At 37.1% G+C, this 23,298-nt stretch overlaps 1 protein-coding gene across 1 annotated transcript in view; it reads right to left on the bottom strand.

The window, feature by feature from the left end:
• frem1b (Fras1 related extracellular matrix 1b) overlaps positions 1–10,284 on the bottom strand; it is a 27,533-nt gene extending 17,249 nt beyond the window's left edge. The window contains exons 1-17 of the mRNA XM_081384147.1: positions 10,169–10,284; positions 9,943–10,046; positions 7,427–7,736; positions 7,257–7,351; positions 6,831–7,111; positions 5,961–6,160; positions 5,557–5,880; positions 4,653–4,761; positions 4,447–4,578; positions 2,217–2,561; positions 1,977–2,119; positions 1,693–1,889; positions 1,479–1,569; positions 1,230–1,397; positions 768–976; positions 549–642; positions 203–455 (exon numbers count right to left, since the gene is read on the bottom strand). Of these exons, the coding sequence (XP_081240273.1) occupies positions 203–455; positions 549–642; positions 768–976; positions 1,230–1,397; positions 1,479–1,569; positions 1,693–1,889; positions 1,977–2,119; positions 2,217–2,561; positions 4,447–4,578; positions 4,653–4,761; positions 5,557–5,880; positions 5,961–6,160; positions 6,831–7,111; positions 7,257–7,351; positions 7,427–7,660 (2,875 nt within the window). The 5' untranslated portion in view covers positions 7,661–7,736; positions 9,943–10,046; positions 10,169–10,284. The remainder of the gene's footprint in view (positions 1–202; positions 456–548; positions 643–767; positions 977–1,229; positions 1,398–1,478; positions 1,570–1,692; positions 1,890–1,976; positions 2,120–2,216; positions 2,562–4,446; positions 4,579–4,652; positions 4,762–5,556; positions 5,881–5,960; positions 6,161–6,830; positions 7,112–7,256; positions 7,352–7,426; positions 7,737–9,942; positions 10,047–10,168) is intronic.
• Between the last annotated feature and the right edge of the window lie 13,014 nt (positions 10,285–23,298).

The raw sequence follows: 23,298 nt of genomic DNA, 5'->3' as shown, positions 1-23,298 counted from the left end.
TATTTAATACTATGACATATTATATGTATGTATCACAAAAGACCATCTTCATAAACTAATTTATTGTGCATTTTCATTATATTTTTATTTACAGTATAAGACTATGCGCAGCACACCTGTATGATGTGTGAAACAGGCCTACAGTAGGTGACACCTGATTTTCACTAAGTATAACTAACTAGCCTCCTGTCTTGGTTATAACCTGTGTGCAGGTAGAAGATGAGCCCATTGAGCACATCCAGCTGGGAGAACTTGTCCACGGTGACCCCATTTCGCTGAAGCGCCCCACGTGCAGGTGTTCTGGCAAGCATGTATGTTAGCCGAGTGTCCTCGCTGTCAACATCTGTAGCAGAGAGGTACTCAACCGTAATTTGGACCTGACCCCCCTCTTTGCAGGACAGTTCAGCCCTCAAGTTGGAGTCTAACTGTGGGGGCTCGTCGTTCACGGGCATTATCTAATAAAACATGCAAATAAGAAGCACCAAGGAAATGCTGCATGGAAACACAATGCAAGTACAATAAAATGTGTCAAACATCAAGAAAATTACCTGAACTAAAAGCTTTCCATGTGCAGAGTTGATTCCATCTGTGATAGTAAGACCAATGCTATCCTGCAGGGTCTCAGAGTCATCATGAATGTATCTATCGCCATAGAGAGAGTATTGTGATATTCAACAGATCATAAAATCACCCCCATCAATTCTTCTTAGGACATGACTTTTTAACCGTATAAATGTAATTTCTAGTTACATTTTTTCAACTCATACCTGACCCTCAATGCTTTGAGGTCCTGCAGTCTGAAGCTGTCTCCTTCTAGCAGTCTCGTGCCCTGCAGCTCCAGTCTCCCATGTTGAGGTTGAGTCTTCACATGTACTCTGAGCTGATCTTCAGGACTGTCCACATCCTGCACCAACAGGTGCTCCTCCATCAAGAAACTACCGCCACCTTCCTCGACCCTCAGCAAGTTAGTGAACATCTATGAATGAAGGTTTGGGAAATGTATACAATTATTTAGATTTATGTTTGAAAAACTGATTACATGAAGCTTGTTGTGGAATAAATACTAACTTTTAGACTTGGATTGTAGATATACTGTACCCTTCAATGAAGTGTGAAATATTAAATCTATATCTACTACCGAGATTTAACATTATACTCTAATGCAGTGGTTCTCAACTGTTTGGTTTGCCAAATGCTTCCCTTAATAAAATGAGGAATAAGCAACTCACTTCTGGGGCCTGGTTGTCAACAGGTGTGACTGTGATATTGAAGGTGAGTCCTGTGAGAGCGCCGCCCTGCTGGTCACTCACAGAAAACACAAACTGCACGAAAAGAGGCTCAGGGCCAATATCCTCTATTGGAGGCATGTAAGCCACTTTGTGGTGGTTCACTGCATGCTGCAGAAGACAACAATGATAACATCTTTATGAACATACGTATTACAATAGCATGGAACATTTAGGGAACATGTTTCAGACCTGGGTAAAGGACTTAAGCACTGGAACCATTGCATCTTTTTTCATGGAGTTTGTGGTGTCAGTATAAAACAGCCTGCCTGCATCTGATAACCTGCAAGAATTAAAGAAGTCAAATGAACAAGAAAGTACCCATATTTTTAATAATATATAATATATATATATATATATATAAACATCATTGTTACTGTAATAGGTAGGAAATGCATAAGCATACCTGGTGTTTCCCAGTCTAAAGCAGGGATGAGTGATAACATACATAAGGTCAGTATCCGAATGCTCTGTATCTCTGAAGTGCAGATGGCTCTGAGTAATGTAAACTACTTCAGTTTCCTTCACCGTGATGGAGCGAACCGTTCCGGAAACTTCCTCAGGCAACTGGTCCTTCACTGGAAACACGTGGATCACCACAGTCTAATTTGAAGAAGTAAAAAGCAAACATTCCTGTTATAAATATTCACAGTGAAATGGAATTTAATAAGAAAACAGATACCAAGTTACATGTCTGTCCGATAGATTCGGAGGCTGATGGACATCTGACAGGATGAAATCAAACGAATCCTCAAACACTTCCTCCCCTGAGTGCTTGTAGTAGATTAGACCTTGAAAAAGGTCCCTCTGAAGGAAGCTCTTCACTGGGACACCTGGTTGATGTGACATCATCTAATGTAAGTCACGTCAGATAAGTTGAAACTTACTGAAATATAACCCATTAAACCCAATGCATTAAATCCAACTGACCTGGTTCATGTGGAGAAGACTTCTTTACCAGCTGTCCCGCTCTGGGAAAAGTAATCAGCTGATACTGAATGTAGTCGTCGCTGGAGTCCAAGTCTGAGGCCATCAGCATGTACTCCTCCACCCTAACCGTGCCACCTTCTTGGACCTCAAAGGCCACATTATTGATTAAAAAAGGAGGGGTGTCGTCTTTTGGAAGAACATAGATGGGGAATTTGTGTCTGATGCTGTGGCGGCCATCTGTGATTCGGAAGACGACGTAATCCCTTGTGGTGTCGCTGTCCGAATGATGATAGACCACAACGCCTTCTCTGAGATCCTTGACCTTAAACATGAAGCCTTTTCCACCTTTGGATGAATAAGAAAGGATTGGTTACGAAATATGGTTTGGGCCTGTTTGAATGTTTGATAAATTCAATTCCAGGTCAAGTTAAAGGGATAGTTCACCCAAAAATTAAAACTCATTTCCTCATGTCGTTCCGAACCTGTATGACTTTCTTCTGTAAAACACAAAGGATGTTTCGAAAGACATTTTGTTTTTTGTTTGTTTGTTTTTGTCCATAAAATGAAAGTAAATGGGGATGAATCATGTTTTTGTTTCATTTTATGGACACAAATAGTTGTTTGGGTGAACAATTTTGTTAACAAGTAGTCAATATAATCTAATACTATCATTTGCAATTTCATTCATTTGGCTTGATGCAATTGTGAAAGTTTTGTTTTTCGCCTGAAGGCACAAATGTTGGCTCTGGTTTTTCCCAATTGCGAAAAAATAAAAAGAAAGATGGCGTCCTTCCCAGGCAATGGCTGCTGCCCACCGTGAAGCAGAGTTTCTCTTGCTTGCCAGGGAGACAGAAGGGCAAGGTCACCAGACAGATTGAATGATGACTGGTTGCACAGCAAACCTAATTAGCAACTTTATCAGGGGGAAACGGCCACAAGTCCAATGGAGAAACAAGTAAGTAATTGGGCCCAAAGGTGGCTGTGGGCATCAGGCCCAAAAAAACAGTCTCCATATAGATTCCTGACGCAAGAGGACATTGGGCGGCAGCTTTCCATTTGGCCGAAGGCTGACTGAGGACTTTCCCAAGGGTCGGAGTCCCTGAGTTCGAGGTCTACGTGAGCAATTCCCAATCCGCATTTAGGTTCTCAAGAGAGACCGGTCCATTCTGGACCAGAACTTGCTGTTCAGCTCAATCTTCGTGTAGTAAAATGAGGTGCTTTTGCAGTGGATTTGAAGCCAAAGTTATGGGACGCCTCTATTCTCATCCAGAGGGATCACAAAACGACACATCAACCCTAAAAACGTAAACACCAATTAAATGAAGGGTTTGGCTTAAAGCGGGAGCTGTTGTTTAAGTAGGCTGGAGGCTTCTGCTGATCAGGTGGTCTTCTGTCAGGGAATGACACAAGGGCCATGGGCCTGGAAATCCTCCAAACCAGGAAACACAAAAACTTCCACAGCTTTCATGGGAGAACGCATGCAGCAAAACATCCCATTCAAAACCTGGAATAGCAATCTGGCAGGTTCTTTCCAACATACCAAAGATTTAGAGGAATAGTTAACCCAAAAATCAATTACTCATGTCATGTCATTCCAAACCTGCCTTCCTCTCTTTTTTCTTCTGTGGAACACAAAAGAAGAGGTTTATAAAAAATGTCTTTTTTTTGTTCATATAAATGTTGTTTGTACCCCATTGACTTTCATTGTATGAAAAAATAGAGTTCAAAATACCTTTTTGGGTGAACTATCCCTTCATTCAGCGCTTTTGAAACTCTAGAACATTCCCATGAATAAAGCTTTTCAGATAGACACATGATTGTCACCAGTTCTCAGAGCTTGCTAAGATAATGGTCTGATGGAAGAGAAATGACCTTGTGTTGGACATCTGGCATGAAATGCCATAAGTCTTTACAATCTGCTTCGTTCAGGGTCTGTGCAAACAAAAGTCTGCTGGAGTGGAAGGACAGCCGCTACGGCTCTAAAGACATCTTTGGTCTGCGGCCCCTGGCAAAGTGTCGCCGAAGCATTTTACACCTGATTAGCAAACCCGTGCAGGCTACCCGGACATATGTTTCTTGAATGATGCCCACATGATGAATGGTTACCACATGGATGTAGAAGGAAAAAAAGAGTGGGTATACACTTACTATGACAAATCAGTGAGACAAAGGTCTTGGGAATTGCATTTGGATTTGCTTATACTTTCAGAGAGGTGACAGATTCCATTACCTCTAACACTTAAGTGTCCCTTAAGAGGGCCATCCATAGCTATCAGGGTGACGGCATCTATGTTGTCGTTATCAACAACCTGTAGGTGCTCCCATGTGATTGGTCTGGATTGGCCTTCCAACAAATCCAAGCCTGTAAGGATAAAGATGTTTAGCCTCATTCTCTCATTTAGAAGATGATTTATTTTAGCTAATGTGCTGGAGTACCCATATTCCAGGAGACTCGAGGGGAGTTGGTCTCTGCAGTGCGGATAGAGATGTGCATCAGGATAGGAAGACTCGGCACAAATGAGCCATCGATGGCCTGAAACTCAACCTAGACAACAGATTAAGAAAAAAGCAAAAATAAAATGAAAGTCAAATTTGACATTTCGTTTTTATTTCTGAGAACACTGGTTAGAAGTAATATTAAATATAAATTATTTAATTATTTTGACAGATAAGATGCAAACTAACACAACAACAAAATACATTGTCAACAAGACATTGTAAACTAAATATTTTCCAGACATTCTAAACATTTTATAATACTTCTATGTATTTTATTATATTATTCTAAATATTTAAAATATCTTAAGGTTTATAATAATGTTTATGATACTTTCCTCACAGCATATAGCAGTTATTTTAGTATTATTTATTTACTATTACAGTATTCATTCATATTTTGATTTAGCGTTAAAGTTAGTGTAAGTTTTAGTAATTTTGTTATGTGCTTTTGTTATTAATTTTTTTTATATTTCTATTTAGCTTTATTTTTTAATTTTTTTTAGCACTTTATTTTAGTTAGCTGCCAAGGCAACATTTCAAATATTTGAACAAGTTTTTCCTCTAATATTTATATTTTATTTTATTTTAACAATAACAACACTGGGTCTTTATAGAAATAATATGTTTGTAATAACAAAAAATATAGCTGCCTTTAAGGTTTAGGACTGAAGTCCCTCGCAAGTGGGTCATCCTATTCGGGGGCCTGTGTCATTAAAAAACCCTCAACTAGACTATTAGTAATTTTTTTTTTTACCGGTATCTCATGATTTGACAGGAAAAAATAATTAATTTGCCTTTCAAACTTTCCTGTACATCAATTAATTTATCAGCTCTTACTGACCTCATAGTTCCTCCTGGCTGTGTGACTGCTGTTTGGGGGCTGATAAGCGATTTTCATCTCATTCAGGTCTTGCCACGAAAAGGAGGATGCAGTTTTAGTGTGATCGTCCAAATGAGTTATATACCCTTCTGCTGGAGGTTTGGTCACGTTGAAAATGAGCTGGGCCTGAGAGGTCTCGTCATCTTTGGCATCCAGGGCAGCAGTGGTCATGGGGGTGAGGATGAACTGATCCACCTCCAGGATGAACGTAGACATGAAGGCAGCGTGGGGGGGTTGGTTCTCCATGGCCCCCTGGATCAATACCGGTATCCAGATACTCTCGGTCTAAGAGAGAAGAAGGGAAGGAGAAGATTCAGAGTCCTCTGTTCTGTTTTAATACAAACCTGACTCTGATGCCATTCTACCTCCAACATGGCTCGGGATGTCTGGTCCCTAAACTCCACCCTGATTGGGATGTAATCAATCTCAGGTGATGGAGGACTGTGGTGCTGGTACTTCAGACCTGAAGTGAGGAACTCGGTGCAGTCCGTCTTCAAGAACTCAACTTCCCTTGTGTTGTGGTCACAGGCTTTATTTCCAGGGCACGCAATTCCAGTGTGACGTCCTTGAAAAGTTTGAATAGAGATGAGAAGTTCTTAGAAATGTATTCTTTGTATTCATTTTGGTGTCATGTGGTTTAAAAAAATAAATTATATTTTTTAACCACTTTTAAGGAAAAAATTTCTAAAAGTGTCATGCGGTATAACCATTATGTAAATATAAAATAATTCTCCACATTTTCACATTAATATTTTAATCATTAGTTTCAAAAAAAGTTGTTAAATATATAAGTTATTCTTTACAAATATAATGAATTATTAATGCATCAAAATTACGTTTTAGGGTGTCACGCCACATGACATTTTCGTAAACATTTTAGTCATTATTTTCAAAAAATTTTTTTTTATATATTTTGAATGGTAAAAATATTTTTTTTAAAAAAACAACATTATTTATTAAATGATAAACATTTTTAATCATTTTCAATTTTTGGGTAGTCACAACATTTCTGTATACATTTTTACAAAAATGTTTAAAATTTATTTTCTTTTAAGAAAAATATAATGAATTATTCATTCATAAACATTTTTTGTTTTTGTTTTTAGGGTGTCAAACCACATGACATTATTTAAATAATTTTATTCATTAAAAAAGGTTTTTAATATATTATTTTAAGGTATAAAATACTTTTCAGAAATATCATTAATTTTTAATTCATAATAAGTATGTAATACCTTTTCTTGGTCCATCCTCAATGGCTATCATTGTTTCAGGATCCTCAACGACCAGTTGACCAAGCACTGGGACGTTGATCTCAGAGCTGAGAAGACGTATTGTGCAGATCACATCAGGCTGGGTTTTAAAGGTAAGGACACTGCTATTGATGGCATTGGAAAGGCCGTAGAACTCAGGAACCACCAAAGGAACATTTCCAAGCTCTGTGAGGCTCCTCTGAGGTTCCAGCACATGTATCTGTAGTAGCACAGTCTCAACAAAAGTCTGGGTTTCTGTAAACCTGAACACAGGCATAGAAAAAAGCATTTTGGTATGGAAATTACATTAGGCCTTGGAAATAGTTTGCAGCTCTCAAAAGCCCTTATTGAAGTAACAGCCGTAACATGTTGATGTTGGACGAGGATAATGACCACACAATGTTTCACCTGTAGACTCTCAGCATTACAGTGTCCTCCTCAAGAAGAGGACTGCCATTGTGAACATACTTCACCTCGTCAGGTAAGAACTGGCAGTCAAAAACCTGGAAAACAATACAATTATTTTCCTGTTTTATATTTAATAGCTCAATGTGCTGAATCTGGATTTGTTTTGTTACCTGAGGAGTCAGCTTCCCCACTCTTTGCGTCACAGGCTCGGTAAGCACCACTTCTACCTTACAGGCCTCAGATATCCCATTTGTGTGGAACTGAAGTTCACCAGCCGTGACAAACACAGACTGGCCTCTGGCTACCCGAAGACCTGCGTTTAACCGAACCAGACTCGAAGCTTGGACGTGTGACCACAGATGACTCAAGGTGAGTAATGTCAAAGCAAGAATGAACACCACCATTTTTCTTGGTCGGTTGCTTGATATCCAAGATTATCTTCTTCAGATTAGCCGTCTTGCTCTCATTTCCAACAGTATGCTGCATGAAAATAAAGAATGAGGAAAATAAACCAACAAAAAAGTATTAAATAGAACAATTCATACATTCATTAATATTTCAGAACAATGATAGACTACAAAGTGGACTACTTATTAAATTATTGTTTAAGAGAAGCCTGACATAGGGAGAGGGACATTTTCATTCTATAAAGCATTTGATTGGACAAAAATATGGACACACCCACAAGTACAAGATGAGTCATCAGTATTTTTAGTCTTAGAAGAGAAAGACTGCACATATTTGTTGCTCGTACACTGCAAAAAATGACTTAGTGATTTTGAGTTTTTCATTTTTCTTTTTTAATAAGTTGGAAAATATTTTAACAGGTATATAAGATATATATAAAACATAAAATAAATAAAATGCTCATTAACAATAGGATTTTAGCAGTGTAGGAGTACACTAGCAGCTGTTATTGTTAACTAAAACTTAACTATTTAAAATGTAACTATAAAAATAAAAATATTAGATGTAAAACATAAACTTGACAACTAACAGAAATAAAAAAAGCTTAAAGGGATAGTTCACTTTGAAATTCAATTTTGGCATGTTTTAGCTTACCTCAAGGGCATCCAAGATGTAGGTGTCTTTTTTTCCGCAGTAGTTTCAATTTTGATATTTTTAGGTCAAACCCTTCTTGTCTGACAGTCATATCATGCAGGTCTATGGTCACTGTCTCAAAGAGCATGCACAGAGTCCAAATTAAAACAATTCCCCGTCGTCCAAATTAAACAATTCCCCATCGTAAGTACACATTGATGGCCTAAGACACGAAACGAGCGGTTTGTGTGAGAAAATGAACAGTATTTATATCGTTGTTACCTCTTGAACACAGCCGCGTCCAAGTGATCTGAGGGCGCGGGCGGGTAAAGATATATACACTAGATCTCGCCTTGGCTACTGCAGTTCATTGGAATGAAACCGTAGCCAAGGCGACATAGTGTATATATCTATACCCACCCGCGCCCTCAGATCACTTGGACGTGGTTGTGTTCAAGAGGTAACAATGATATAAATACTGTTAGTTTTCTCACACAAACCGCTCGTTTCGTGTCTTAGGCCATCAGTGTGTACTTACGATGGGGAATTGTTTAATTTGGACGACGGGGAATTGTTTTAATTTGGACTCTGTGCATGCTCTTTGAGACAGTGACCATAGACCTGCATTAAATGACTGACAGACAAGAACGGTTTGACCTAAAAATATCAAAATTGAAACTACTGCGGAAAAAAAGACACCTACATCTTGGATGCCCTTGAGGTAAGCTAAAACATACCAAAATTTAATTTCAAAGTGAACTATCCCTTTAAGTTTTAAACAACGGAACTTAATAAAGCTAAATGGAAATAGAAATTAAAGATTTAAATAAAAAACTAATAAAAAGGACAAAAGAACAAATTAGTTAAATTAAATTAATTTTAAGAAAATGACAAAAGCACATAGCAAAATTAAAAGAGAAGCAAATTCAAAATATTAATGAACACTATAGTATATAAATAATACTAAAATACCACTGCCTCTCAAAGCTAACGTACATCTAAAAGCCTCAAAATCTAAAAGTTTTAGATTTCACTGGTCAAAAACTAAAACTATGTGGCAACAAAAGCGTTAATCAGTCTCACGCTGCCTCTGTGCTGGAAATGGAATCAAGCATCAAAGAAGCATCTGCACTACAGTAATGTTAATGTTATCTATGGAGCCAAACATCACAGGTGCTATCAGACAAAGGTTTGATGCAAGCTCAAAGTTTTAGCCACATCGAACATTTCACTGCTCAATAAAAACTTAAATAGGCTAAAGGACAGAACTTATCACCATGTGTTGTTAACAGTCTTACCTCATGGTGCAAACATGCTCTCTCAAATTGGTTTGTAAATGTTTTGACTTCGCTTCAAGCATCAATATTTCATCTAGATGTTTTAAATATGCTTGTTTAAACATGACTCATGCACACAGATGCTAACGTGTTCAGACAAATAATCAACAGCCTGAACCTCTTTCTGAGAAGACAATAAAAGGCTTTAAGATAAAGTTGGTAACTGTTTGTGTTAAGAACCAATAAACCTGCGAGAAAAAGGATAGCGAGATTTGCATTTGAATTTAGTCCTATTTTGCCATGTTTTAACTGTCTAAAACACAGAACCGAAGATGGAGAGAGACAATACAGAAGCATTCTTAACATACCTACAGCTGAATCCACAGTTGGCCTGCAGTTCCTTCAGTGTGTGTAGACTAACAGAACAGTTCAGCCCTCCTCAAACAGCGGAGGTTTACCCTCAACTGCCCCCCTAAAGACCACAAAGAACCATTACCAAAACACAAACAGACCCTGAAAGAAAGATAAGGAGTCGGAGAGAAGAACAAAAGATGCAAGAATCATGCCTGTTTGCCTTTGCTTCTCACGTCCTACCTTGAAGCAGAGCAACAGAAACCAGCAGAGCGAAGGAAGACTTGAAAAAGGGGAGGAAAAGTTCAATCTCCTCGCACAGGAAACGTGCAGACCAGTTCCAAAGGTTTCTACTTCTCACAAACCCAGATGTTCTGATTCCCTGAAGATGGAAAGACCCTCCTGCTCTCAAAAAGAGTAAGAAGGTTAGATGAAAAGAGAGTGAAATTAGTAACAGCTTCTAGTAAGTTTTCAATTTATCAAAAGTCTGAAAAGCAACCCTTGTTCGCTTTGATGTTTTACGGCCCTGCAGGCTTCGTCAGAGGAAATGGAAGTAGCTTTGTGTTGGCTGAGGGAACACAAAGGTGTTTTGACAAACTGTAGCACATCCGACTCACATGATTCACAAACACAGTCTACCCGCCATACACCTTCCTCTTGCCCCAGGCTGACCTGCGGGACAAAGGCATGCCTCTTCCCTGCTGTGCAACTCCGTTCAGGCCAGACTGATAAATGTGGGCCGGTCACTCTCGTCTACCCCCCGCCGCGTCTGCATGGGGGTGAGAAACTCTGTTGCCATGCCTCTCGCTCAGTTTTCGTTTTTTTTTTTTTTTAGGAAGTCATTCCAAAAGAAAACTTGCAGAGAGATTACGCAACTGGAGTTTTAGTTTTAGCAAGGAACAGAAATGTGAACAAATAAATATAATGAAATAATATGGAATATAATGATCAGTGTTGGGAGAAACCCTTTAGTAATGCGAGTTATGTAATTAGATTACTTTAAAAGTAACTAGTAAAGAAATGGATTACTTTTAAATTTACAACAACAACATATCTGAGTTACTTTTTTAAAATAAATAACGCAAGTTACTTTGTTTTCCCGTTTATTGACTGACAGCTCTCTTGTCTCCAATGTTGAGAGAATTCGTGAGTAAGTGCAGAGGCTTTGTGTGTGAACATGATGCTTATTGTAGTTCTAGACTAATGTGAATATGCTGTTACTCATCTCACTTGCACAAAAACGGATTCAGTATTCCTCAGAATGAATAAAACCATGAAATGCAAACTTAATATTACACAAACCAATGTTAAATTACACAAATATATACTTAGTGTATTTAATCTCACTTTATTAACCAATATCTTTGCTGCTTACCTTTGATTATTTAATTTAACCATAGCAATAAGTAAAAAATGACTTTAGATAAACATCACATTTGTTTCATTAAACTTTTAAACAGTAGTGTAAATACGGAAATAATTCTAGAATAAATACTAAAAAAATAAATACTAAATATTTGTAAAAAATGTACAGAAATTCAAGAATAAATAATAATAAAAATTCAATTAAGATCAATATTTGGCTTATATATTCTCTCACTCTCTACGTATAAACGTTTTAATAAACTTTAATTTAATATTATTTTATTTTCTGGTTGGGTACAAATCAATTATTTAGATTTTATTCAAAGACTAAGACCAAGACAAGTCAAAACAAGCAGGAAGTGGCAAATAACTAAAGCATGCTGTCTATTAGATTGAGTTTCTCCCAGATATCTCCTTCACTAAGATCAGTTCCTACTTTTCCTGTTTTCTTTAGATGTTCAAGAGATCCAGCAGTGACTGCAGGAGAGCTAACATTCTCATTCATATATCAAAAGTCTCCAGAGAGCTGAAGTATTATAACACATGCTGCAATGAAAATACAACTTGTCCTGCCCTAGTTTGAGCCCTGCTTAATGACGGCACCCCTCACTTGCTGGATCCCTTTGAGTAGACCTAATTTTTGCTCTTTTTAGTGTTTTTTTTTTTTGGCTGGAAAAACTAAATATCCTTTGAGGATTTTAAAATGAAAATTACATATAAAATATGGTGATTTTCAATATCTAACTCCCTCTCTCTCTCGGACTCAGTGAGCGGTTGAGTAACAGATCTGAGGCCGCACGCAGACAGAGCTGATGGCGCCGACACGTCGGTTCTAATTAATCCAAAGCTGCATCCAATCAAGAATGTGTTGAGGCATGTTTAACGAGACCATGACACAAAAACAGGGCCGCTTGTTTCCAGCTGCTGGCTCAAATTAGCCTCTGTCTTTTTGCTCATAGACTTTCAAGGTATTTCATGTTCTTATGTTGAGTTTTACAAAGTTCAAGTGATAACTGCTGCTCTTTTGTATTGCAATGGCCTTTAACTAGGTCCAATTGGAATCTGTATTGTTAATATTAACTAAAACTAAGATTGTAACACTTTAGTTTAGGGTCCAACTCTCCCTATTAACTAGTTGCTTATTAGCATGCATATTATAGGATATTGGCTGTTTACATATTAATGCCTAATTCTGCATGACCATATTCTAAATTTTTTAATCCTACTCAATACGTAAACTTAACAACTACCTTACTAACTATTAATAAGCAGTAATTAGGAGTTTGAGGCAAAAGTTGTAGTTAATAAAGAGAATTGGACCCTAATCTAAAGTGTGACCACTAAAATTATTAAACATCATTTTGGGTAATTGAAATAAACTTGAAATAAAATAAAATAAAATATAATATAAAAAACTAAAACTAAAATTTAAATTTAAATTTAAGAAATGTTGCCTTGACACCTAACAGAAATGAATATGTTTAAGTAAAGCTAAAATAAAAATAAAGCTATACAAAAATATTTAAAAAAGACAAAAGCACATAAAATTACTATAACTAAAATTAAAATAAAAGTTAAACATATAAAAGAAGAAGCTAAATTATAATATGATTAAATACTATAATAATACTAAATTTAGACTGTTCTGCAGACTTTTTTCCACATTAATCGCTACTCTAGGTCCAAATTTAATCTGCAGCAGTGTTATTGTTTATTAAAACAATGTCAAATTCAGTAATTGAAATAAAGCTAAAATAAAATATAAATATTGGATGAAAAACTTAGACTTTGAACATTAAAAAAGTGGCCTTGGCATTTAACTGAAATAAATTAGTTTAAGTTGAAGCAACTGAAATGGAAATAAATTAAATATATAGAAATAAAAAAAACTAATAAAAATGACAAAAGCAAATAAAATTGCTAAAATTTAAAAGGAATTCAAACTGAAAATATAAAAAATAAAAGTTGTATAATACTACTGTATAAAAGTATATCATGGGACATAATAGGATTATGGAACATATTATGAATATTAAATGTGAACCCAGGTATAGAAAGTGGACTATGTTTAGTATTAGCGTTGGAACTAAAAACAAGCTTTGAATAGCCAATGTATTATGTATTAACCCCTTCAAAAACGGCCTTACTTTCTGCAGTATTTAATACAGCGTAAAAAACAGCGCCTTTATTTTACGATCTCATCTTTGCAAATATGTTTGACACTGTCAGGAAGTTGAGAGGATGCCAGCAACTTGCATACGCTTTAGTTTTGATGCCATTCGAAGTGTCCACTCACTCCTGATATGTTCTGACTGCTACCCTTTCGCAGTAGCGGCACTGGCCGAGTGCCCACCTTGGCCTTGGGCATCTGTCATATTTGGGCCTTGACTTTTTGTCAGGAACCAAGTTAATGTAGCTTCTTGACCGTTGATTCGGGAAAGGCAAGCCCAGTGAGCTGCAAAAAAATAACATTTGGTTAGCACGCGCAGGAAAGTTTACAGGCGACTGGGTAATTGTTATTTATGAAAATCTACATGAATATATTTTTACATTACATATATGGGACAACATTCCATACTAGCATAGTAATGTGCAATGATTATTGTGTTTAAAGGGAGGTTTGATCAATAAAGTACCAACAGTGTGAAGTTGGCTTCGCACTGCAGAAAGAACTTTTTTAATTAACAGGTAATACTTACAATATCACTGGAGACTGGGAGGATGTGGATGTTGACTTAACGCCTCACGATCACAGGATCAAGTAAGGTGATACTCCTTATTCGTTGAGCTAATCAACAGTAGTAGGATTGGTGATGCTGGCATGGTATCTGACCCTAAAGCCCAATGGCAGTCATTTCACTGCACGAGCTTTGCCAGTTGTGAACAGAGAATCCTGTCTTGTGTTTTTCCTCACTTCCTGACAGATATTGTCAGAGATATTTCTTGTTGGAGCTAGATGTAATAAACAAATTGAGAGGTGCTTAATTAAGACCAAATAAGCTTAATTGACAAGTTTATAAAGTGTACTCTCTTATTTATATGGGATATGATGGAAAAGCCTGAGATTATTTGAGATACTAAAGCCAGAGAAATGTTTTAATAACTACAGTAGAACAACAACAAAAAAAAACTACCATCACTACCATGATTTTATAGACCTCTCTCTCTCTCTCTCTCTCTCTCTCTCTCTCTCTCTCTCTCTATATATATATATAAATAATTTTAAATTGTGATAATATTCTCTCAAAAACATTTAAAAAAAATCCTACCAACCTCAATAAATATATATATATATATATAGAGGTTGTAACGTTTTTGTATGGAAGCTTGTTTCCGCCACAAAAATAAAAAAAAATAAAAGATAATTGCGACTTTTTATCTCACAATTGCGAGTTTACATCTCGCAATTCTGACTTTATTTCTCAGAATTGGGAGATATAAAGTCAGAATTGCGTGATATAAAGTCAGAATTCTGAGATATAAAGTCAGAATTGCGAGATATAAAGTCACAATTGCGTCTTATAAAGTCAGAATTCTGACTTTTTTTCTCGCAATTGCGACTTTATATCACGCAATTCTGACTTTATATCTCAGAATTCTATAACACATAATTGCGAGTTTATATCTCGCAATTCTGACATCTTTTCTCAGAATTGTGAGATATAAAGTCCAATTCTAAGGGGGAAAAAAGACGGACTTTTTTTTTTACCTTAAAATAGTTTATATCTCACAATTCTGACTTTATAACACGCAATTGCGATTTTTTATCATGCAATTCTGACTTTATATCTCCCAATTGCGTGATATAAAGTCAGAATTCTGAGATATAAAGTCAGAATTGCGTGATATAAAGTCGCAATTGCGAGAAAAAAAGTCAGAATTCTGACTTTATAACACGCAATTCTGACTTTATTTCACGCAATTCTGACTTTATATCTCGCAATTCTGACTTTAAAACATGCAATTGCGACTTTATTTCACGCAATTCTGACTTTATATCTCGCAATTCTGAGAAATAAAGTCAGAATTGCGAGATGTAAACTCGCAATTGTGAGATAAAAAGTCGCAATTATCTTTTTTTTGTGGCGGAAACAAGCTTCCATATTTTTGAAAGAATATAGAATATTATCATAATTTAAAATAATTTTCTGCAATAGTCAACATTTGAAGTGGATCAAAAAAGTTCATCAAAGTTGTTCTAAGACAAGAATGGGTTTTGTTCAAAATTCATGTATAGCTTCAAATGTTGACTACTGTATTTAAATATATTTTAAATTATTCCTATGATGGCAAAGCTGAATTTTCAGCATCATTACTTCAATCTTCAGTGTCACATGATCCTTCAGAAATCATTCTAATATGCTGATTTGCAGCTCAAGAAACAATTCTATCTCAGTTTTACTGGCTAATTTTTTGTGTGGAATTGTGATACTGAAAGGATCTTTGGGGAACCAAAGTTAGTTGGGAATTCTATATCATTGCTGTGAAAAAACCCTTTTGGAACCTTTAATTTTAAGACTTGTACCACTTGTTCTATTATCACTAAATGGGGCCCTCTGAATGCTAACATCCACCTTGGGATTGTTGGATCTTATCAGGGTTGCTACAAAACAAGCCTAGAGTGTGAGAGCAACTCTACAGGCTACCAGAGGATAATTGACAAGCTCCTGCAGTGAAGACTTGTCAAATGTAATGAGCACTGATGAATCATTAGTGATTTCATCATGTAAGGATGGAGGGATCAGGGATAAATGAAGAGTAAATCTAAATCGGGGCTGCCCACAGTCTTCCCTGAGGTATCAGGTAAGGGATTCTGCTTCATGCTGGGTATTAGAAGAGCTATGTGAGAATTTAGGGAAGTGGGGGGCAGCGGTTTTGAGGAATCATGGGAGATGTTGACCATCACTGGCAGTAAAAAGGGAGTAATCCCACGATTATGTAAATGAGGCTGACTTTGATGAAAAGTGCCCCAGACTGGTCACTAATGTTCATGGCTCGTGAAAGGGCAACACTCCCTGGGAGAAATAACGCATATTAGCTGAGTGGATGAAGAGAGAGAGCAAGTGAGAGAGATAGGTGGATTAGAGCAAGGAAACAAGTAGGATTGCATGGACTCCTAATGAGAGTCATAGGCGACTCCTCCAGCACAATACATTATCATATTTCCACGTAATTAGTTTGTTTTTCCACATGAAATGAAAAAGCGGGTCGACGGTGCATCCAGTGCTGGAGGGTTAAGACGGGGTACCCACTCTGCATCCACCTCTTCCATTTGAGATGAACTCTAACCCCACCAGATAACAACAACAACCCCCAACATCCATTCTGGGCACATGGCACATTCATATTTGGATAAATGTAATTAATGTACAGGGAGATTAAGTTTTCTCAGTTATGGGTCTCATGAATAGTGTATGCAGGCCAATCAGTATGGGTGAGGGGCATTTGGGAAGGTGAGAGGATATGTTAAAGTGAGACACGAGCAGATGACTGCTGGCACTGTAGGTCTATATCAAAGCCCATGAGATGCCTCAGGGCTCTAGATTGGGACCGCTTAACTTGAAGAAATTCACACAAGAATTTCAATCGATCATAAACAGAAATCACTTAGTGTTTAATCTAAAATAAAAATAAAAAAATACTCGCTAAAATATCTTGATTAAGGTGCATGGAGTCATTTCTCCCCCTCATTAAAAAAACTTTTGGAAAAACAATTGAAGAATCACATTAGCCTTTAGTCTACATGGAGTAAGTCATCTCATTGGGGCTGACATTATAAGATCACATGATCAGCTCAATAAATCTCACTTCTTGTTAACCATGTTATTGGACTCTTTCGCTCATGGAATAAATGAACCATGGCTGACTGTGAATGGCATATTTCTATAATGACATCAGTAAAAAAAGCTAGCTTTAAAACATTATCTTTTGCATCCACACCACAAGGTGTCAGTGTAAATCAGTTTCCAATTAAACATCGCTACAAAAAACAAAAGATTTCATAGACATTTACAATAAAATTTGGGCATATAGAAAAAATGGAGAATGTTATTGTTTCTTTTATCACTGGTGTGCTAACTTCTTCATTTGGAAATGTTTTTTTCCTTGGTTGATTTGTGTTCAACTATATGTCGAATTGGCGAAAGATGCGGCATAAGTCGTGTGTTGTGTTCTGGATAGAGGTTTGATGTGACAGCCACGCACAGATTTACCAGCGGCTACGGTAGCCGCGTGTCTCCTCTAGTGCGCGCTGAAGTAGCAGCACAGTAACTTTGCATTAGAGAGAATGGCTGGAGTAAACTTGGCCACCGTCCTAGCGTCATGCCTCATCACTTACCGCCTAAAGAGGATGAAAGCTTCCGCTTTTGTTTTTTGGAACTTGTTAGAATAAATCTTAGATAAAGCGCTTTAAACTTGGTCTACGTAAAGCACATTAAGTTTAGTCTCCGTAACCGGGTGAAAATACAGGCAGAGAGGCCTTATACTAATTGTATGCAAAGACATATTCTAAGAATCTAGATTGTATAGTAACATTGTTTTCATAGATGAGATTTACTGATGTAATACACTATAGTGTGCAAATAGGTAAAATTAGAACTTAAAAATCATGAACATTATGGACATCTCAATAAAAAGGAAACCAATTAGCCACAAGTTACAAATCTACAGTTTATAAATAAACCAATGCAATCTCACTTTCTTATTGTTGTAGATTTGGTCTCACCAGGGCTGGAGAATCTTGGCGGGGTGGTTTGCGCAGACAAGGGCAGCGTGGCGTGGGTCCAGAGCTCTGGCCAACTCCCAGTTCAAGCTTAATCACAGTTTCTGGTCAGTACAAGACCCTTTCCCTTTCACAGCCAGCTGACATCAGAGCGGTCAGGGACAGGGGAGCAGGGCTGGCTGCCATCCGCATGGCTCTGCCTCTGTCCCTGGCTGCTCGCGCATGCCAGACAGGTGTGTAATCTTCAGTTGGAGACGATGGAGGATGGTAGGCACTTCAGATCAGCACACATAGCCCTGGCAAAGAGGGGGTCTGGGTGGGGAGGGGAGGAGGAGTGGGAGGACCTGCCAAAACCACGAGCACAGATTGTGTGGGAGAGCCAAGCCTGGGCCTGCCAAGCCTGGGTGACCTAGTCGCTATCTCTGTCCAGACGCTGGGTGTCTCAAGGTGTCAAGTGGCTTGAGTATTTGTGTACAATCAGAATGTAAATGCTTCTTAGGTTATGCTGTCCATGCAAAGAAAGGAGGCTGACTCACTCTAATTTAAAACAGCGAGGACAATGTTACACAGACAGTACAACCAGAATACGTCACGAGCTCAAAAATGCAAGATCATCAAAAGCCATTACTCCCCTGACATATTTTTAATTTTCTATGGGATATACTGTATCTAATATAATATTTTAGCATAAGAATATGTTCTTTAGTATTTCTCCCTCAATAAAAAGAAAAAACAATACACTTAAAAGACAAAATGTAGGTATCTTTGTTAATTGTCATGTATATAATTCATTAAGGTGCGGTCAAAAAAAAAGGTCCATTGTCTCTTGTCAATAGTGTTGAACGGACTGATTGGCGATCACGAACGGACGGACCTAAATTATCATGATGTTATGTGTCCTTGTTAAATCTTAATGTTAACCTTAAGGTTATGAGAATGCTGTACATTATCATACCCTTTTAAAAAATGTTCTAACCACGACAAGAAAACTTGGTTTTAGAAACATTGAAAATTACTGTTCCCACATTTTTAGAACATAAATGTGTTAGCTGGGATTGATATCTCTTTATATTATGTTCCTGCAATCTATGAAATGTTTGTCTTCAAATGACCTAGAAAGGATAAACTCGAGACTTTGACTCAGAGAAACAGTTATAAGTCACCACTGCGAACATGTGCTCCAAATAATATGTCAGTAATTCATGGCTACATGTCGTACACAACGTACAAATCCTATCATTATAATTACGTCTATGAACACTCGGGGTAAGTAAATAAATAAACAGTCTGATTTAAAGGCCATGTATGCAAATGAGTGAAGAAATGTCAAATTTGCATACATTCTCGGTGACCCCCGTCGCTGTCTTCCTCCCAGCGAACGCTGCCATCTTCTCTGACAGCTCGGGCCATTGTCCAAACGCCCTGTTTTGAATACCGCCTGTCAGAGTGAGTGAGTCTGATGCGAGGTGACAGCAGATACGGCCCGAATGACTGACCGGCCACTGACACACACCGAGGATGTGCTCTGGGCCTAGCTGAAGTCCTATAAGAAATACAGAATAAAAGCCACTCAATTATGCAAATGTTTCTGTTAATTTAATCAATTACATGTTGACTGTACATCAAAAAATATACAAGTAACCTGGAGGTCTCATATGCAAAGAGGCTTTTGACTGATGCTAAAACAAGGGAGACATCAGCAATCTTATATGATCGTATGTGCATGGACAGTGTGTCAGTCAAAAACTGCGCTTTAGTCAAAACTTTTGACATACTCAGTCATTTAATTAAATGCTATATTTAAGATCATGATTTGAGTTTAAAAATACAGCTTCCATTTAGATTTTTTTTCTTAAATGGTTAAAAACTATATAGGAGGCGATGTAAAGTCTCTGAACACACCTCGATTAAGGTGTTTTGCATTTGGATTCCCTCTGCTGGACCTCATTGGCAATGCAGCAGAATGAATCCTTGCGACTGTGTTTAATTTATTCAGACCATCTATTATAGTCTGATTCTGATTAAATAAAGAAGAAAGCAACTCGGTTCACAACCAAGTTCTTTAAAATGCATGAAGGTTTGGATTCATGGTATTTGTAATTTAAATCTGCTTAAAGTAGGCTAGCATTTCGGAAATGCAAATACGAGGACAATGATTTGATCTGCACGATTAATATATTCATTTATGTCACAGGTCCCCACCTTGCATTACACTATTTAATTCTGAAGTCTTGCCTAGAGCGAATGAATTTTACAAGCCAAATATACTGTATCAGTGATAATGTAACATTTCTGGTTGCCAAAATAAAATTTTGAATGTACAACAAAAACATGGTTTTATTTTATTTAATGTAGGCAAACCACATGCCAGCATCTATTTACTGCATTAACAATATTGTATTAATTGTATGATTTATATATATAATAATAGAAATTATATCTAAAAACTGATCAAGTGAACTTAATTGTACTACAACAACAACTGATAATTGTTTTTAAGAACTGTGGGCATTACTATTGAGTGATAAACTCCCTTTAAAATTAATCAACATCACTTTTGAGAGGAACCACACTTTTATTTTTGCTTCAGGACGCGATATTAAATTCTTTTTTTAATGTAGTCTTTATTTGTACATTTAGTTTTGCTTATGATTTTCGAGGTCATTGTTGCCATTTGACAAATTTGGCTGCTTCAACCAAATATGTCACAATATCGTAGAGTTTGATTGGACACGGCTTTTGATCCAAAAATTATTTTTTGCGTTTCACATTTTTTCCGCTCATTCCCGACCCAACTCTCGTTGTGTACTGCAGACGTCTTGCGGACTTCTGCCAAGTGCTTCGGTCTCTGCGCTCTCGGTCTGCAGAGGTGTGTGAAGCGGATATAATTTTATTTGACTGCTGCACAGTTCACCTGAGGCGTCAACTGCTGCCTGACACACTGAGCATTTAGAGAGCTAACACATCTATTATATATACATGAAACCCAACTTGGGCACGAACGGCAGATGTTGCCAAAGACGCAAGTTTTGTTGTCGTCTTAGCGCAGGGAATTGTAGAAATAGGACACGTTGGATGCCCATGCACATTTGTATTGCTTGCAAATGGACATACATGTGTAACACCCCAAGTAAGTAGACGCAAGGCCCGTGGAAGAGATAAGAAACAGCAGTGAATGGCTGGACGGTATGGGAACGGAGATATTGGCCTCAGTTGAAGACCTGGCTGTGAGCTGTGCGGACAGGAAACAGATTTCGCTCCTCAAACACAGCGTTTCTCAGCCAGATCCAGACTGTGAGTTCGCTGCCAGCCACTGTTCACAACCAGCCTGGCCACAATCACTGTGAAAACCCATTCTGTTTGTTGTGTCAATGTGCTGTACCAAAAAAAAAAGAGAATAAACAAAAAAAAAACTTACAAGCCTAAAGTGGGATAGTTAAGGGGGGTTGGTTTGCCCACATGGGACAAGAGCCATCTCAAGCTGGACAGGTTCCCCATCATATGGCAGTCTTACACACAGCACATGGTTCTTGCTGAACATGACAGCCACAACAACTCTAAAGCCAAAGACACCGCGCTAGTTCTCTGTGCCATTTTGGAACGAGCGGATGGCTTGTCTTCAGTTGATGACTCGAGATAGCATGCAGTGTCTCGAGTGCAGATCCTTTGTCTGAATGTTTGATGACACCGAGTCTTGAGTGGAGCCAAAGATGTCGTACAACAAAAAGAACAAAGCTGTTTCTTTCGTAACTTATGGTTTAGGAATAATATTTTCGCCATGTGCGGTCCGGTCACACTTTGAGTTAAAGGCCCATAGGAAATAACATTTTTAAAATTAGACCACTTGTAATATCTTAAAAAAAAGAAGAAAAAAAAGTATTATACTGTTGGCCAGAAAAATCCAGTGATATCCCTAGTCATCAATGCCTCAAACTGCTTTTTTGAGCACAGTCTGTAATCAAAAGTCAGAGATTTTTTAATATATACTGAAAATTCTCTCTGTAAGTTGGGATAGGAAAAAGTTTTTTAAACATCGATGAACATTAAAAAAATTCTGTGTATATTTTAACAAGATGAAATAGTTTTAAAGTTAAAAATAATTTCAATTAAAAAGATTTTTTAAAAGATGAAATAAAAATATTAAGGAGAACAACTATTTTCAACATTAATAATAAGAAATAATAATAATAATGATGCTGAAAATTCAGCTTAATTTACATTTCAAAATATATTCAAATAGAAAACAGTTTGAAATTGTAATAACATTTCACAATATTACAACAATTAAAGATCTTACAAACCCCAAACGTTTGGATGGAAGTGTATACGCAAAACTTTTAAACAAAATATTTTATATATTTAAAAACATATATAAAATGTTAAACAAATATCCTCAACAGGACTCAAATGTTTCTCAAAAAATGATCGCAGGTTCAAATTATCAGAGCTATGTTGTCCATTTTAAATCTGGATTATCTTAAGTTAGTGTATTTTTGTCTATTTTTATTTATCCTAAAAATAATCATCTACGACTTAAGAATTACAGCATAATCACAAAAGAATACAGTGTGAACCTTTAAAGAGTCTAAATGACTTGCCTGCAGTGAATCTAAATTGTTGCAATAATCTCATTATTATAAGGAAGCTTGATATCTAATTACTCTTTATGAACAAATCAATAATTCAGAGGATCTGCTGAAGAAATGAAGAACAAATCTTCATTTACTTCATATGCTGACAGAGATGCAGGTCTTCACACACTTTCAAAAAGACCCTACAAAAGACTTATAGTCTATAAATTTAAGATTATAAGTTTAACAGCTAATTTGTACATTTAAAGTGTAAGAGTGTAATTTCAGTGCCACTATAATAAAAGTCATGCTAAAATAAGGACTATTATCAAACAGGTTTCCGAACAACTCCCCCATCTACAGTGCCATTGGTCGGTCAAACAGAGAGCCCCGCCCCAAAATCATGCAATTGGTCAATGTTGCTGTGCCGACAGTCACTGAAAAATCAAAATTCCCATTTTCATGGGAAAAAATACAGAAAAATATTTGAACAGACATTGGGGGAAAAATTACAAACGTAAAACTAAAACAAATACCCATCATATAACATTTGGCAAGTAGGGAAACAACAAGAACAAAGCCATGTATTTTTACCAGGGCCAAGGGCCGATTTCTAGCTCAAACGCCAAACCTAGAGGCAGTAGGAGGATGATGGGATTGCAGCAGTGGCCAGTTGGAAGCCGCATTCAAGTGGAGCTGCTGAATCCTGATAGCGC

The sequence above is a fragment of the Scardinius erythrophthalmus genome (assembly GCF_964197995.2).
Source record: "Scardinius erythrophthalmus genome assembly, chromosome: 14".
Classification (NCBI taxonomy): Eukaryota; Metazoa; Chordata; class Actinopteri; order Cypriniformes; family Leuciscidae; genus Scardinius; species Scardinius erythrophthalmus.
Note: the sequence above shows the minus strand (reverse complement) of the source record. Positions and strands in the feature narration are given on the sequence as shown.